This window comes from Chiloscyllium punctatum, chromosome 16, assembly GCF_047496795.1.
Source record: "Chiloscyllium punctatum isolate Juve2018m chromosome 16, sChiPun1.3, whole genome shotgun sequence".
In the NCBI taxonomy this organism is placed as follows: Eukaryota; Metazoa; Chordata; class Chondrichthyes; order Orectolobiformes; family Hemiscylliidae; genus Chiloscyllium; species Chiloscyllium punctatum.
In genome coordinates this window covers 1,052,119-1,066,384 of record NC_092754.1, presented here as the reverse complement: position 1 = coordinate 1,066,384, position 14,266 = coordinate 1,052,119, and the positions used below count along the sequence as shown (strand labels likewise).

The window sequence follows — 14,266 nt, the reverse complement described above, 5'->3', positions numbered from 1 at the left end:
AAGATCCCTCTGCTCCTCCACCTTACTAAGAACCCTACCGTTAACCCTGTATTCCGCATTCTTATTTGTCCTTCCAAAATGGACAACCTCACACTTGACAGGGTTGAACTCCATCTGCCACTCCTCAGCCCAGTTCTGCATCATATTGAAGTCCCTTTGCAGCCGACAACAGCCCTCCTCACTGTCCACAACTCCACCAATCTTCGTCTCATCTGCAAATTTACTGACCCAGCCTTCGACTCCCTCATCCAAGTCATTAATAAAAATTACAAACAGCAGAGGACCCAGAACTGATCCCTGCGGAACTCCACTTGTAACTGGGCTCCAGGCTGAATATTTACCATCTACTCTCTGACTTCGACTGGTTAGCCAGTTTTCTATCCAACTGGCCAAATTTCCCTCTATCCCATACCTCCTGACTTTCCGCATGAGCCTACCATGGGGAACCTTATCAAATGCCTTACTAAAATTCATGTACACTACATCCACTGCTCTACCCTCATCCACATGCTTGGTCACCTCCTCAAAGAATTCAATAAGACTTGTAAGGCAAGACCTACCCTTCACAAATCCGTGCTGGCTGTCCCTAATCAAGCAGTGTCTTTCCAGATACTCATAAATCCTATCCCTCAGTACCCTTTCCATTACTTTGCCTACCACCGAAGAAAGACTAACTGGCCTGTAATTCCCGGGGTTATCCCTATTCCCTTTTTTGAACAGGGGTACAACATTCACCACTCTCCAGTCCCCTGGTACCACCCCTGTTGACAGTGAAGACAAAAAGATCATTGCCAACGGCTCTGCAATTTCCTCTCTTGCTTCCCACATAAGCCCAGGATTATGTTTATCAGCCAGAGCTTTTGGTTACTGTCCTAGTTATGGCAAGGAAAGAGGCCATTTAGCCAAATGAGTCTGCACCAGTTGAAAAAAAACACTCATTTTAAACCGAGCTTCCAGCACCTCAATTCGAAAGGTGTTTAGACAGGGTTGCGCAAGTATGTTGTACGCATTTGGATTCTTGTTTGGTGAGCTCAAATCACTTCAGTCATACCTTCAGTCGTACACCAAGTCTAACCAGCAGTGCTGTGATATTGTTCGGGTTAGTTCTACCTGCACGAGGAAACCCACCTGGAGTGATGGTGGGGAAAAGATCTTCGCAGCCAGAGTCAGCTGCAGAATCATGTCATTTTCTGCTTGAAGAATTACAGCTACCTGCAATATTGGACTCAGAAATCCAGTGACAGTGCTAACAGTCCTCTGCATCTTCAATTAAGACACTACCTTCTTACAGACGTATGGCTTCATGCCGGTAATTCTGTAGTATGACACAGATGATCACTGTCTTACAACCAAAACCAATAGCATAGGATCCAGTTTGGAGCTATATTGTTGAATTGCTAGTTGCCCGCGGTCAGTCTTAGAAAAACTGTTTATTTACATTTCATAGTTCAATACAAATTCCAATCGGCTCTCTCCCTTTACCAACTATCTCCCACTACTGAAGAAAATGAGCCCACCCTCATTTTTTTTACTTCCACTAAAGCACCTCCAACGCTAAATTAACAATTTTAAAAAAAAGACATCCTGAAGAAATGAACTCCTTGCTTCAAAATCAACTAGTTCAGAGAAGTTATTGAGAAGGCGTGATTGAACCGAGGCTGCTTAGCTCAGAGGTAAGAGCACTGCCACTGTGCCACAATAGACGTAGAGTGAACGTTTAGATATTTTCCAAACAACCTGTTCAAAGATGTTACGACATCTCTCAAGCAAGTTGCTTCACGAGCCTCAGTTTGAGTGCTGGAACATTGTTCCAGAATGAGCAAATCAATTCAGAAATGTTAGGATCTATCATGAAACTTGGTAAATGAGACCTACGCTGGAGATTCAATGTTAAACATGCACAAACTAACAGGGGAGGCAATGGCCTCATGGTATTATCACTAGATGATTAATCCAGACACCCTGGTAATATTCTGGGTGCCTGGGTTCATGTGCCACCACTGCAGATGGTGGAATTTGTATTTAAGGAAATGTGGAATTAGGAGCCAAACAATTAACCCATGGCCGATTGTCAGAAGAACCCATCTGGGTCACTCATGCCCTTTAAGGAAGGAAAGTATCAGCCTTACTTGGTCAGGCCTCTATGTGACCCCAGACCCGCAGCAATGTGATTGACTCTCAACTGTCCTCTGGGTAATTAGGCATGGACAATAAGTGCCATGCTAGCCAGCAAAGTCCTCATCCCATGAATGAATTTTTAAAAAAAAGGCCTGATGCAGTGCTGCAGATTTGTATTTTAAAACTTTCAATTACCATCATTCCAGTTAACAGGTTCTTGAATCTTCTGGCCACATTCAAACAGAGTATAAAATATGACCAACTTCACCTTTGCTTCTCTGATTACCGAAATCACTTCATATTATAATATGGGATGATAACTGCATAGTAAAGATGTTTTTAAAGCTTTTATATTTCTTCAACATACCAATGGAAGAACTGTATGTTGATCAGTGTCAAGTTGCAATCTATATTCAACTGTTTGAAGGTTTTGAGTTAATGCAATAAATCAGCAATTGAAGCAGAACCCATAATTCTACTTTTATTCGACAGCGCTTGTTTCAAATCGACAAAATAGATGACAGCTATTCTCCAGTTCACATCTCAGGGCAAGGTTTTAACCAATTATGTGTCAACTTGCCTGGTTTAAATTTAAACCAAAGTTTATCTGATAACAGTCATCAATAACCCATGTATTCACCATCGTCAATGAATCAGCATTAGAAACACAGATCTACAGTACAGAAAAAGACCCTTCAGCCTATTGGGACTGTGCCTATTTTAATCCCATTTTCAAGCAGTTGGTCTATAGCCTTGTAAGCCTTGTCTTCACAAGTGCATATCTGAATATTTCTGAAATGCCATGAAGGTTTCTGCCTGTACCACCCTCACAGGCTGTAATGCCTAGTATCCTCAGTGGTAACGTTCTTCCTCTAAACATCCTGCTCGGATATATTCCCTGGTCATCGATCCCTCCAGCAAGGGGAGAAGTTCCTTCCTACCCAGACCCCTCACTCTTCCGGTCAGGCAGCATCCAAGGAGCAGGAGAATCGATGTTCTTACTGTAATCTATGGATAGCAGATCAGAGTGCAGGGACAATCCTTCAGAATTGACATGAGAAGGAATTCTTTCAGCTTGAGGGTGGTGGATCTATGGAACTCTTACCTGCCACAGACCTCTGCAGCAAAGTCATTCAGTATCTTAAATCCAGAAGTTCTTGATTAATTAGAGGATGAAGGGTTAGGGGAAAAGGCAGGAGAATGGAGTTGAGAAACATATCAGCCATGATTGAATGGTGGAGCAGACTCAATGGGCCAAATGGCTTAATTCCGCTCCTATCCTTTATGGTCTAAGTCAGGTTACCTACATATTAATCAGAACAACACTTAGTCGAAACAGACCTTAAGAATCCATATGTCAAGGTAACATTAATGAGTATTTTGAAAGGCATGCATTTATCAAGACAGATGGAAAGGATTTATTTCTGCAAATTCAATCAATTTAACAGCTCTGAAGAGATAATTGGAAAAACGAAAATCTAGTGGAAGTCAATATGGATTTTCAGATGGCATTTAATAAGCTGCCTCAAGAGACTTGTTTAGAGTATTTCTGGCATATCTTACACAGAAATGTAGCAGCAGATAGTTAACTAACTAACGTAAGGTTGTCAGTCAGGCTTTCAGTGTGGCTGCTTTCCAGTCCTGGGAGTTACATATAATGACACCTCAGGGCCTTGTTTGCAGAAAGAAAGAATAGGTACATTCACTGCACCCACGGTTTTATTTTGCATGGCAAGGCCTTGACCAATTAAGAGTCAACTTGTCAGGTTTAAAATTTAGACAAAGCTTGACTGCTAACTGTTAGTCGTCATTAACTGGTGCATTCTTTGTGGCAATTATCTACTAACCAGAGTCCATTCGCAAACCAACCATCACTTTCCTATCTTACAGTATAAATTCTGTTTTCCTTTTACATTGCTGCTTCTTGAGAATTTCTCTGATGCATGTTCTTACAAAAATATTTTCCTAAACAATACTCAAGTTTCATAATACTGAATAATTAAGCTGTTAGCAATTCTATTCTACACCAGTTCAATTTGGTTTTAAACTCTCTCATTACCAAAGAAACACTCTTTACTGTCACCATATTTGGCCTTATGAAAATATATATTTTTTTTTAATTTGACAACTTCTATCAGTGTATTTGTTAATTTACGTTGAGTTGGTTTGAGCCAACTCCCTCCTTATTGCTGGCAGTGCCTGTACTTAACCAGAAATCAAAAATTTTAAATGCATTAGCTGTAAAGCGATGAATTTCAATGTTCACTATTCGTAGAGCATTTTGGTTCCCAAATGTGCACAAAAAGAACTCCATGAAATGGTTAATACTGGGAATGATCAATCACTCACTAAATAACATACAATTGAAAGTTTTATTTCAGATCTAATAGTATATATCATTCATACGGCTCAAACCAAACTGCCATTGTCTGAAAAGTAAATATAAACTGAAAATATAATATAAAACAACAAATCACCACAACTGCAATCATATTCCTTACATTCTGTTCTAGGTAAATGGGAAATTTACAATTTGATAGACAATATAGACTGTTTCTCAAAAACAAAAATAAACGATTTGATGTTTTGGCTGTTAAAAAGACAAGTGAATTCAGATTTCACTTACAAACACTTACTGGATGAAAGTATTTCCGAAAACAAAATAAAATGCACTGGGTGACTCAAATGTTACCTGTTCACCAGGGCAAACTTTTGTTTCAAGTTGGGGTTTTAAACAAGAACTCTACTAAAATGATGTTTTTATTTTTACGAGAGAAATGGTTTTGGAGTAGCTCATTCACAGCACAGGAATTTCCTATTCACCTTGGTCTCAGGATGAAATAAATTGAGTTGTCAAAATCCCAGATTGTGCTTGTTAATTATTTAAACCAAAGACCCCTGGCCTCTGAACACCACTACAATAGTGTGCAGGTCATAAACCGGTCTCTTTACACTTCTAAACAAATAGCGAAGAACTGCTTCTTCTCTTGTTTCAGTAAACTCTACATTTCTCCACACTGTGCAATCACCACAGGAAGTTTCGGCTTGTTGCTGGGTCCAGCAGGAACATTCTGTGGGCAGAAGTTTTATAATGACTAATAACAAACAATAAAGCTTTCTGAAAGACTATGCTGCTTTATTTTCATAATCACAATTTAATTAACTCGTCCAACTTTCAAATAGCTGATTAAGAGGAGCCACAAAGTTCAACACCCTGATGAAGATAAACAAATAAAAACACTTACACTGATTACTCTCCACATCCTGCCAAACCTGCTGAGTTTTTCCTTCTAATGAGCCAAAGAGTTTGGGGTGGGGGGGAAAGAGAAGAAGAAGATTAATGACACTGGGTCAGGATTGATGGAAGTGTTGACTGGGAAACAAGGACTGATGGGCACAGGGAATGATCTAGTCATGAAGGTTATATTGTTCAGTTGTGGGTCTGTGGCAGTTTAAGGAAGGCAGAGGACAACGTAAAGATGGCAGGGGAGGGACTGGGCAGTTGGTTATGACTGGCTGAAATCCTGACTTCTCAAAGCCTCTTCATCACAAACAAGGTGCAAATCTGGAGTGTGACGAGATTCGCTTTATTTTCCTGGCTGGGAATAACTACAATACTGAAGAAGCTCTGCACCATCCAAAACAATGTACTCCCGTTTAATGCCATTTTATCCACAAGTTAAGCATTTATTCTGCCTAAACAAGTTTTAATGGTACAACCTGCCACAGCCTCTTCAAAAGCACCATAGTTCACTGTCTCCCACCACCCTGAAGAGCAACAGCAACAAGGGTATTGCAACATTTTCACCTCCAAGGTATGAAACTTTGATTTAAAGGTATATCACTGCCACTTTATTGCTGCTGGGTCAAAATCCTGCAACTCACCACCAGCCAGGTAGGACCACACCCGTCACCACCAGCCAGGTAGGACCACACCCGTCACCACCAGCCAGGTAGGACCACACCCGTCACCACCAGCCAGGTAGGACCACACCCGTCACCACCAGCCAGGTAGGACCACACCCGTCACCACCAGCCAGGTAGGACCACACCCGTCACCACCAGCCAGGTAGGACCACACCCGTCACCACCAGCCAGGTAGGACCACACCCGTCACCACCAGCCAGGTAGGACCACACCCGTCACCACCAGCCAGACGGGAAGTAAATGGAAGTTCCAAGAATTAAGTCTTTCTTTGAAAATTCTGTAAAGTGATGGGTGAAGAAAAAATAAAAATCTAACTAAGCTGTTGTCACTATTTTCCAGTGTGGTTCAGTGATTAAAACACTGACCAAATGGGAATAATAATTCAATAGTGTCTCTCACTGGAGGGTCAGTGCATAGACACAGCTCCTGTGCATTGTTTCAGCACTATATTGTTTTAATTTATCATTTTTAATTTTGTTCTCTTTAATTTCAAATGAATTACTTGCCCAAGGCATCCTAAGATGGGGTAAAGCAGAAGCTGATAGAGCCGCTTGGTTATGTGCAAGAGTAGGAATTAAACATTGAAGATGGTGTAGTCTGAGCTGCTGCCTGAAGTAAACAGTGTTCCTTTGGAGGCTGCAGTGAGAATAAAAGTAGATAGGTGTGCTACATAGAGACGGTGGAGCAGCTGGTGAGAGTCAACAGGACATTGGAAGCTGGTTGTAAGTTCCCAAGCTCCAGGCACTTAAAGGATTCACTGAGTTGCGCACACATTATGTGTTGGTGAATATGGAACATTGGTGTATTTAACACAAACTTTAAACACCCAATCCAGGAACAATAACGGTGACAGAGATTATTGACAGTAATACTGGATTAGTGGTGCTGGAAGAGCACAGCAGTTCAGGCAGCATCCAACGAGCAGCGAAATCGACGTTTCGGGCAAAAGCCCTTCATCTTATCTCTCCACGCTTCAGGCTCACTGCCTTTATTCCTGATGAAGGGCTTTTGCCCGAAACGTCGATTTCGCTGCTCATTGGATGCTGCCTGAACTGCTGTGCTCTTCCAGCACCACTAATCCAGTATTTGGTTTTCAGCATCTGCAGTCATTGTTTTTACCTTATTGACAGTAATACCAATCGGATGGCAAGTTAAATTAGCCATACTTGCAACTAGTTAGGTTAGTTAATATCAATCATAATCTTAGTTTTACAATCAAACTGTGTAAACTTGCAAGGGTGCACAAGATGCAACAAGGACAGACTGTGGGGAAGGGAGGGAGAAGGACAGAACAGAAGGTAGCTTCACATGCCTGCTTGCAATTGGTCACATGAAGGATTCCATGAATCACCTAACTGCTATTGGACAAAGTCTAAAGATAGGAAGATAATTCAGAGTGTGAGTAGAGGGAAGAACAACATTATTTAAGAAAACCATACAAAGCAGCTTCTTTAAAAAGAGTTGGATGAGTATCTGGCTAAAAGGTCTGCTGCAGAAAATGATGCTGACAATAACTGTGGAACATTTTCACTTAACCCTGCTTAACTCAAAAGTGTGCGGAATGCAGTTGGTCAAAGATAATGAAAGCAGAGAATGCTGGAAAAGCTCAGCAGATCTGATCATATCTGTGGAGAAACAGTCAACATGTTGAGCCTGATCTATCAACAGAATTTTGTTCAGATTTCCAGTCAATGGAGTGTTTTGTTTTGGTTGCAATATTATGTCAAAATCCCAATGGAGTATTTTTTAAACTCAATCACTTGCAGGCTCAAGGAGGCATCTGAAGGGTTGTTCAGAGTTCTGTTCTCTCAAAGTTTTACCTGCCTCTGGGAAGAATGTGGTGAAAAATTTACAAATCCAATTGCATATAGATTTTCAAGAGAAATCTATGATTAATTTGAATGAACTTTTTTGGTCCATCTTTTATATTCCAATTATTAGGCTACAGTTTATTTATCTGAGTCAAGGAAGAATGATCATTTTACCACACCGCCCCCTACCCTGGTCCTCACTGAAAAAATCCAAGGAATGTTTTTGCTGAAATGTGTACACATTAGGTGCAAATGAAAAATATTTAGCAGAGTGCACCTAAACACTGTTTAAACAGCAAATGTTTAACTTAGCGACAGTATTTGCTTTGCAGCAATAAATATTACCAAAACAGATAACTGCTTACCTCAATTTTCCTCATTACAAGTAATCCATCAATTATTCTACCTGGATAAAATTAAGATTTTTAAAAAGAGGTATTAATTCCTTCAAGAAGCTAAATAAATAAAGTTACCTTCCAAGGAAGGGGCAAATGAAATATAAGTGTATATGACTAAGTGGCTATGTTTCTGTACACTGAATTCTTGGCCCTTTCTATGCTGACAGGGAAAGCATGCCACGTACAAACGCTTTGCACTGCAAGCATTCAGTGACTGGAAGCCCCTACCCACAAGGAGAACAGGAAAAATGCAAAAACCACTCCATTCAGAACATTGAGTGTACCATTGATAGCCCTGGAAGCAGGTCACATCAACACTCAGCAAGAGTGTTAAAATACACAACTAACACGAGAGTTCCTTCTTTGATATGGAATCAAAATTTTCTGTAGGAAATCCTGGAAACATGCTCATTTCCACAACTGAGAGTCATCAAATCTGCAATGAACACAAACTATTGTCTACCTTCTTAACATTATGAAGACTGCTGCAGTTTTGAAAGTTGAATTCCAAAAAAATTGTTGGCATGCAATTTGCAAGAAGTTAGTCATCAATAATCTTAAAATGAAAGCTATTTATAACTGCAGCCTGGTAACATGAAAGGTGCCACTTTTGGCCTCAGCTTCCCCAAATTGACAAGTGGGAAATTGGTCAGGATTCCTGCTCGTAATCACTTTCCAGTGTAATGAGCCTGGATGATGGCAGAGTTAGAAGAAAATGAGGACAGCAGATGCTGGAGATCAGCGTTGAGTGTGGGGTGCTGGAAAAGCACAGGAGGTCAGGCTGTCTGAGCTTCTCTAGTACCACATTCTCGACGCTGATAAAGTCAGGATTATGACAGTGCCACATGTCACCTGATATCATTCGCTTGAAAGGGAGCAAGTAACCACTCAGAAGACATTGGACAATATTGAAACAGATGTTTCACCTGCCAGTTACACTCCAGGTTACCTGGTACTCCCACACTCGACCACAGATTGGTTAACTTTAGTTACGAAGGGAGTTTAGTCATCTGGTTTCATTGGTAAAATCTGGATTGAAGATTTGGAAACTTGTCCTTCCTGTACTTAATGTATGATTTACTTTTGTACTGACTGTATAGAATAGACATATTCCCAGAACAACTGCTCCTCCTGAAAGCTTTCAGAGAGACCTGCTTCCTTACCAAAAACAACATGCTTTCCATCAAGCCAATCACATTTAGAACATGTGATGAAGAACTGACAACCATTTGTATTTGGGCCACTGTTTGCCTGTTAGAGACACACAAAAAAAGTCCTGGTTAGTAAAGCACAGAAATTTCAAAGCAGCTTTTGGAGTTTCTCTCTGTCAGGTTCAAGTTCCACTGCAGGGTTTGGGTAGATCTTCTGCACTTTTGAAACTGCAGTTTTTCAGCTATTAACCTCAGGCCCCATCTGCCTGGTCAGGTGGATATATAGACCCAATGGCATTATATTCAAAAAGAACATGGGCAAAAGCCCCATTGGCCTGGGCAGCATTTATGTTTTAATAACAGATTAGCTAGAATTGACCCCATTGCTGTTTGTGCAATCGCAATGTATGTCCTCCATCACGTTAACAATTACACTACAAGAACACTCCACTAGCTTTGAATTGTTTTGGACATCTTGTGGTCATGAAAACTGTTACCTCAATGCAAGTCTCTTTTTCTTCTCTTAACAAATACATATTTTTATATAAACAATTTGAATCTCCCTTACCATGGATAAGAGACCAGGGGCATTGTGCTTCAGTTTGAAGTTTTCATCTGCAAATGGCCCTCTATAAATACTACATACACCAGTCCCATCGCCCTGTGTGCAAGAGATTCACTACATTATCACAAGCATTCAGGAGATTACACAGAAAATTTATAATTTTAAAGTTAAGATCATATGACTAAGCACTGGACTATCACACTTCTCTGTAATGCTGACTTTTATTGGTCAAGAATGCTGAATAATAAAGGGGGACAGTATAGGGTGCAACCATGTCCCACAGCTTTGGGGAGTACAAATGTTTTATAAAAATGGAGAATAGTTGTGCTAATACAATGGCCACAATTACTATGTTTAAACAAACAGAGAATGCTGGAGGAGCTAGATGGTCTGGCAGCATTAGTAAAGACAGAAACAGATATAATGCTTGGTGAGACTGCACCTGGAATACGGCGTTCAGTACTGGTTACCATACTTACAGAAGGATATCGATGTGTTGGAAGCAGCTCAGCAAAGACTAGACCTGAATCTGCTGGAGTTTGAGTCAGAAGTGACTTAATTGAAACATAAAAGATCCTGAAGGGACCTGACTGGGTGGACATTGAAAGGATGCCTTCTCTTGTGGGGGAATTTAGAACTAGCATTTATTGTTTTAAAATACGGAGTCACCCATTTCAAACTGGAAACATGTTTTCTCCAAAAGGATTGGCAGTCTTTGGAATTCCTTTCTTCAAAAGGCATTGAATACAGAGTCTTTAAATATTTTTAAGGCAGGGATGGTAAATAGTTGATTACCACGGGGATGAAAAATTATCAGTGGATTTGCAGGAATAAAAAATTGAGCATAAAATCTGACCAACCATGATCCTATTAAACAAAGGGACAAGTGGTTTACGTGTTTCTTGTTTGTAATCTGGTATGACTCTTTAGAATTAGTTGTGGAGAAAATTCATTGGACTTGAAACATTAACTGTTTCTGTCTCCACAGATGCTGCGAAACCTGCTGAGTTTCTCCAATACACTTATTGTTTTTCTTTTTTTTTTAAAACAGATTTCCAGCATCGTGAGCAATTTGCTTTAGCTCCATGCTTAATGGCATCTGGCTTTTATTCATCTTACAATTACGCGTCAGTATTTGAGAGGCATGGGCAATTCCATTCATGTTGTTCCACCATGCACACTTCTGCATTTACTGTCCAGTATCGGTAATAGGCTCTGCCTTACAAACCTTTCCTGTCTTCTCTATACGTGCTTGTAAAAGTTAAGCCTCATTCTTAAAGGGATCTCGTGTTTTGCACTATTGTAACTCAAACATTACCACTTTCAGTTTATCTACTTGGATGACTTCTACAGTAAACTTTCAGGTGCCAACTAATTCTCACCTCATATTCAAACCTTTAACTTGGTTTACTCGATATAAGCCAGGCAGCAATGTGGTTATGGAGCTGGAAAAAGCACAGCAGGTCAAGCAGCAGAGGAGCAAGAGTCGACATTACAGTGACTCTGGCTTTCCAGCATCTGCAGCTCTCACTATCCCCAAGCAGTATATAGAGGAACCTCGATTATCCAAACAACACAGGCAGGGAGTATTTTGTTCTGATAACCGAATGCCAGATAACAGAGTTTGGCCAAGCATTGGGACCTTTCTGGATAATCTGAAATTCAGATAATTAAGTGCCAGCTAATTGATGTTTCTCTGTAGTTATCATTAATTAGAAGATTGGATTGCCTGCTCTATTTCCCAGAGCTACTACATGCTATTCAGTGTTTCTGTGGGTGATCACACACCCATTGTCTGTTGATTACTGAGTCCCTTGGATGAGTGGTTGAGGGCAATATTTAAATGCAACTGATTATGTCTATCCAGCTTTCCCCATTATTGCAAGTTTTGAATTTTTGCTGATTCTGCTCCCTGATCCATTTACACCACAATCACCCTCACCTTGGAATTCTTGAACACAAATGTAGGATGAAAGTTCAATCCCACTGCTTCAACAATCGCCCCCAGCACCACTCCATTCAGTTCCAACTGCCATAGAACACTGCCTACATTTGAATCTCAGGCAAATCTTATTCTCCTTCATCCTGTATACTGCACTTACTGTCAGGTTAACCAAGGTCTGGATTGATGTCACACAGCATCAAGTGATAGCAGTGGCTCCTGCTGGTCACCAAGATCAGCTAGCTGTTGGCAGCTGTGTGAGAGACAGATCAAGCTCAGTTCCAAGTCTTTAGGTTTCTAATCACATAACGTCCCACTTCTGATACCTCCACCTGGTCAAACAGCTTCATTTCCCATTACTGTTGGTTACACAAGATAATGGCCCTAAAAGGGTTAATGTTCATGTTACATCTGCTCCATCCACTCTACTGATATCATACACAGCCTGTGGGTAGAGACAGAGAATTCTACTTGAGCTTTCACAGGGAATAGATAGATCCGTAAGAGCCTTCTAAGACTTTTATAATTTTGCCTGACCAAATGTAATTGTACTTAGACTCAGATGTGCAGCACAGAAACAGATCCTTCAGTCCAACTCGTCCATGCTGACCAGATATCCTAAATTAATCTAGTCCCATTTGACAGCACTTGGCCCATATCCCAGGATTATAAGAGATAAGATTTATAATCATCTAGCAAGCAACAATTTGATTTCAGATAGTCAACCTGGTTTCGTCAAGGGCAGGTTGTGTCTCACAAACCCCATTGAGTTTTTTTGAGAAGAAGGTGACCAAGCATGCAGATGAGGGTAGGGCAGTTGACGTGGTATACATGGACTTCAGTAAAGCCTTTGATAAGGTTCCACAGGGTAGGCTGTTGGAGAAAATGCAGAGGCATGGGATTGAGGGTGATTTAACAGTTTGGATTAGAAACTGGCTTTCTGAAAGAAGACAGCGAGTGGTGGTTGATGGAAAATATTCAGCCTGGAATCCGTTTACGAGTGGTGTGACACAAGGATCTGTTTTGGGACCACTGCTGTTTGTCATTTTTATAAATGACTTAGACGCAAGCACTGGTAGATGGGTTAATAAATTTGCAGATGACACTAAAGTCGGTGGATTAGTGGACAGTTTGGAAGAACATTACAGGTTGCAGGGGGACTTGGATAAACTGCAGAATTACGCTGAGAGGTGGTAAATGGAGTTCAGTGCAGCTAAATGTGAGGTGATGCACTTTGGGAAGAATAACAGGAAGGCAGAACACTGGGTCAATGGAAAGATTCTTGGTAGTGTGGATGTGCAGAGGGATCTTGGAGTCTATGTAGATAGATCCCTGAAAGTTGCCACCCAGGTGGAAGACATACGGTGTTAAGACGGCATACGGTGTGTTAGGTTTCATTCATAGAGGGATTGAGTACTGGAGCTGCAATATCATGCTGCAGCTATACAAAACGCTAGTGCAGCCACACTTGGAATATTATGTACAGTTCTGGTCCCCCTATTTCAGGAAGGATGTGGAAGCATTGGAAAAGGTGCAGAGAAGATTTACCAGGATGTTGCCTGGTCTAGTGGGAAGATCTTCTGAGGAAAGGCTGAGACACTTGGGTCTGTTCTCATTGGAAAGAAGATGACTAAAAGGGGATTTGATAGAGACATACAAGATGATCAGAGGATTAGATAGGGTAGACAGTGAAAGTCTTTTTTCTAGGATGGTGACGTCAGCTTGTACAAGGGGGCATAACTACAAATTGAGGGGTGATAGATTTAGGACAAATGTCAGAGGCAGGTTCTTTATGCAGAGAGTGGTAAGGGCGTGGAATGCCCCACTTGCTAATGTAGTCAAATCAGCCACATTAGGGAGATTTAAACAATCCTTAGATAAGCACATGGACAATGATAGGGGGACAAGCTGAGAATAGTTCACAGGTTAGCGCAACATCGAGGGCCGAAGGGTCTATCCTGCGCTGTATTGTTCTATGTTCCAAACCCTTCTTATTCATATCCTCATCCACAGGTTTTTTTTAATGCTGTAATTGTACCAGCCTCCACCAATTCCTCTGGTCGCCTATTCCATACACACACCACCCACTGTATGAAAAAGTTTCCCCTTAAGTCCCTTGAAATGTTTCCCTCTCACCCTAAACCTATGCCCTCTAGTTCTGCATTCCCTCAACCCGTGAAAAGACACTGCCCCTCAAGATTTTATAAACCTCGATAAGGCCACTTCTCAAGCCTCCGAAGCTCCAGGGAAAACAGCCGCAGCCTACTCAGTCTCTCCCTCGAGCTCAAACCCTCCAACCCTGGCAACGTCCTTGTAAATCTTTACTGAACTCTTTCAAGCTTCACAACATCCTT

The 14,266-nt window shown here is 41.1% G+C and overlaps 1 protein-coding gene across 3 annotated transcripts in view; it reads right to left on the bottom strand.

The window, feature by feature from the left end:
• ppih (peptidylprolyl isomerase H (cyclophilin H)) overlaps positions 1-14,266 on the bottom strand; it is a 64,156-nt gene that overhangs the window by 30,667 nt on the left and 19,223 nt on the right. Inside the window, exons 6-10 of one of the 3 annotated variants that reach the window (XM_072585929.1) lie at positions 9,974-10,066; positions 9,418-9,505; positions 8,222-8,262; positions 5,364-5,408; positions 4,472-5,189 (exon numbers count right to left, since the gene is read on the bottom strand). In XM_072585929.1, coding sequence (XP_072442030.1) covers positions 5,121-5,189; positions 5,364-5,408; positions 8,222-8,262; positions 9,418-9,505; positions 9,974-10,066 — 336 coding nt within the window. In that variant the 3' untranslated portion in view covers positions 4,472-5,120. Of the gene's footprint in view, positions 1-4,471; positions 5,190-5,363; positions 5,409-8,221; positions 8,263-9,417; positions 9,506-9,973; positions 10,067-14,266 lie in introns of those variants that run through there. The other 2 variants (XM_072585930.1, XM_072585931.1) reach the window with 2 other exon arrangements.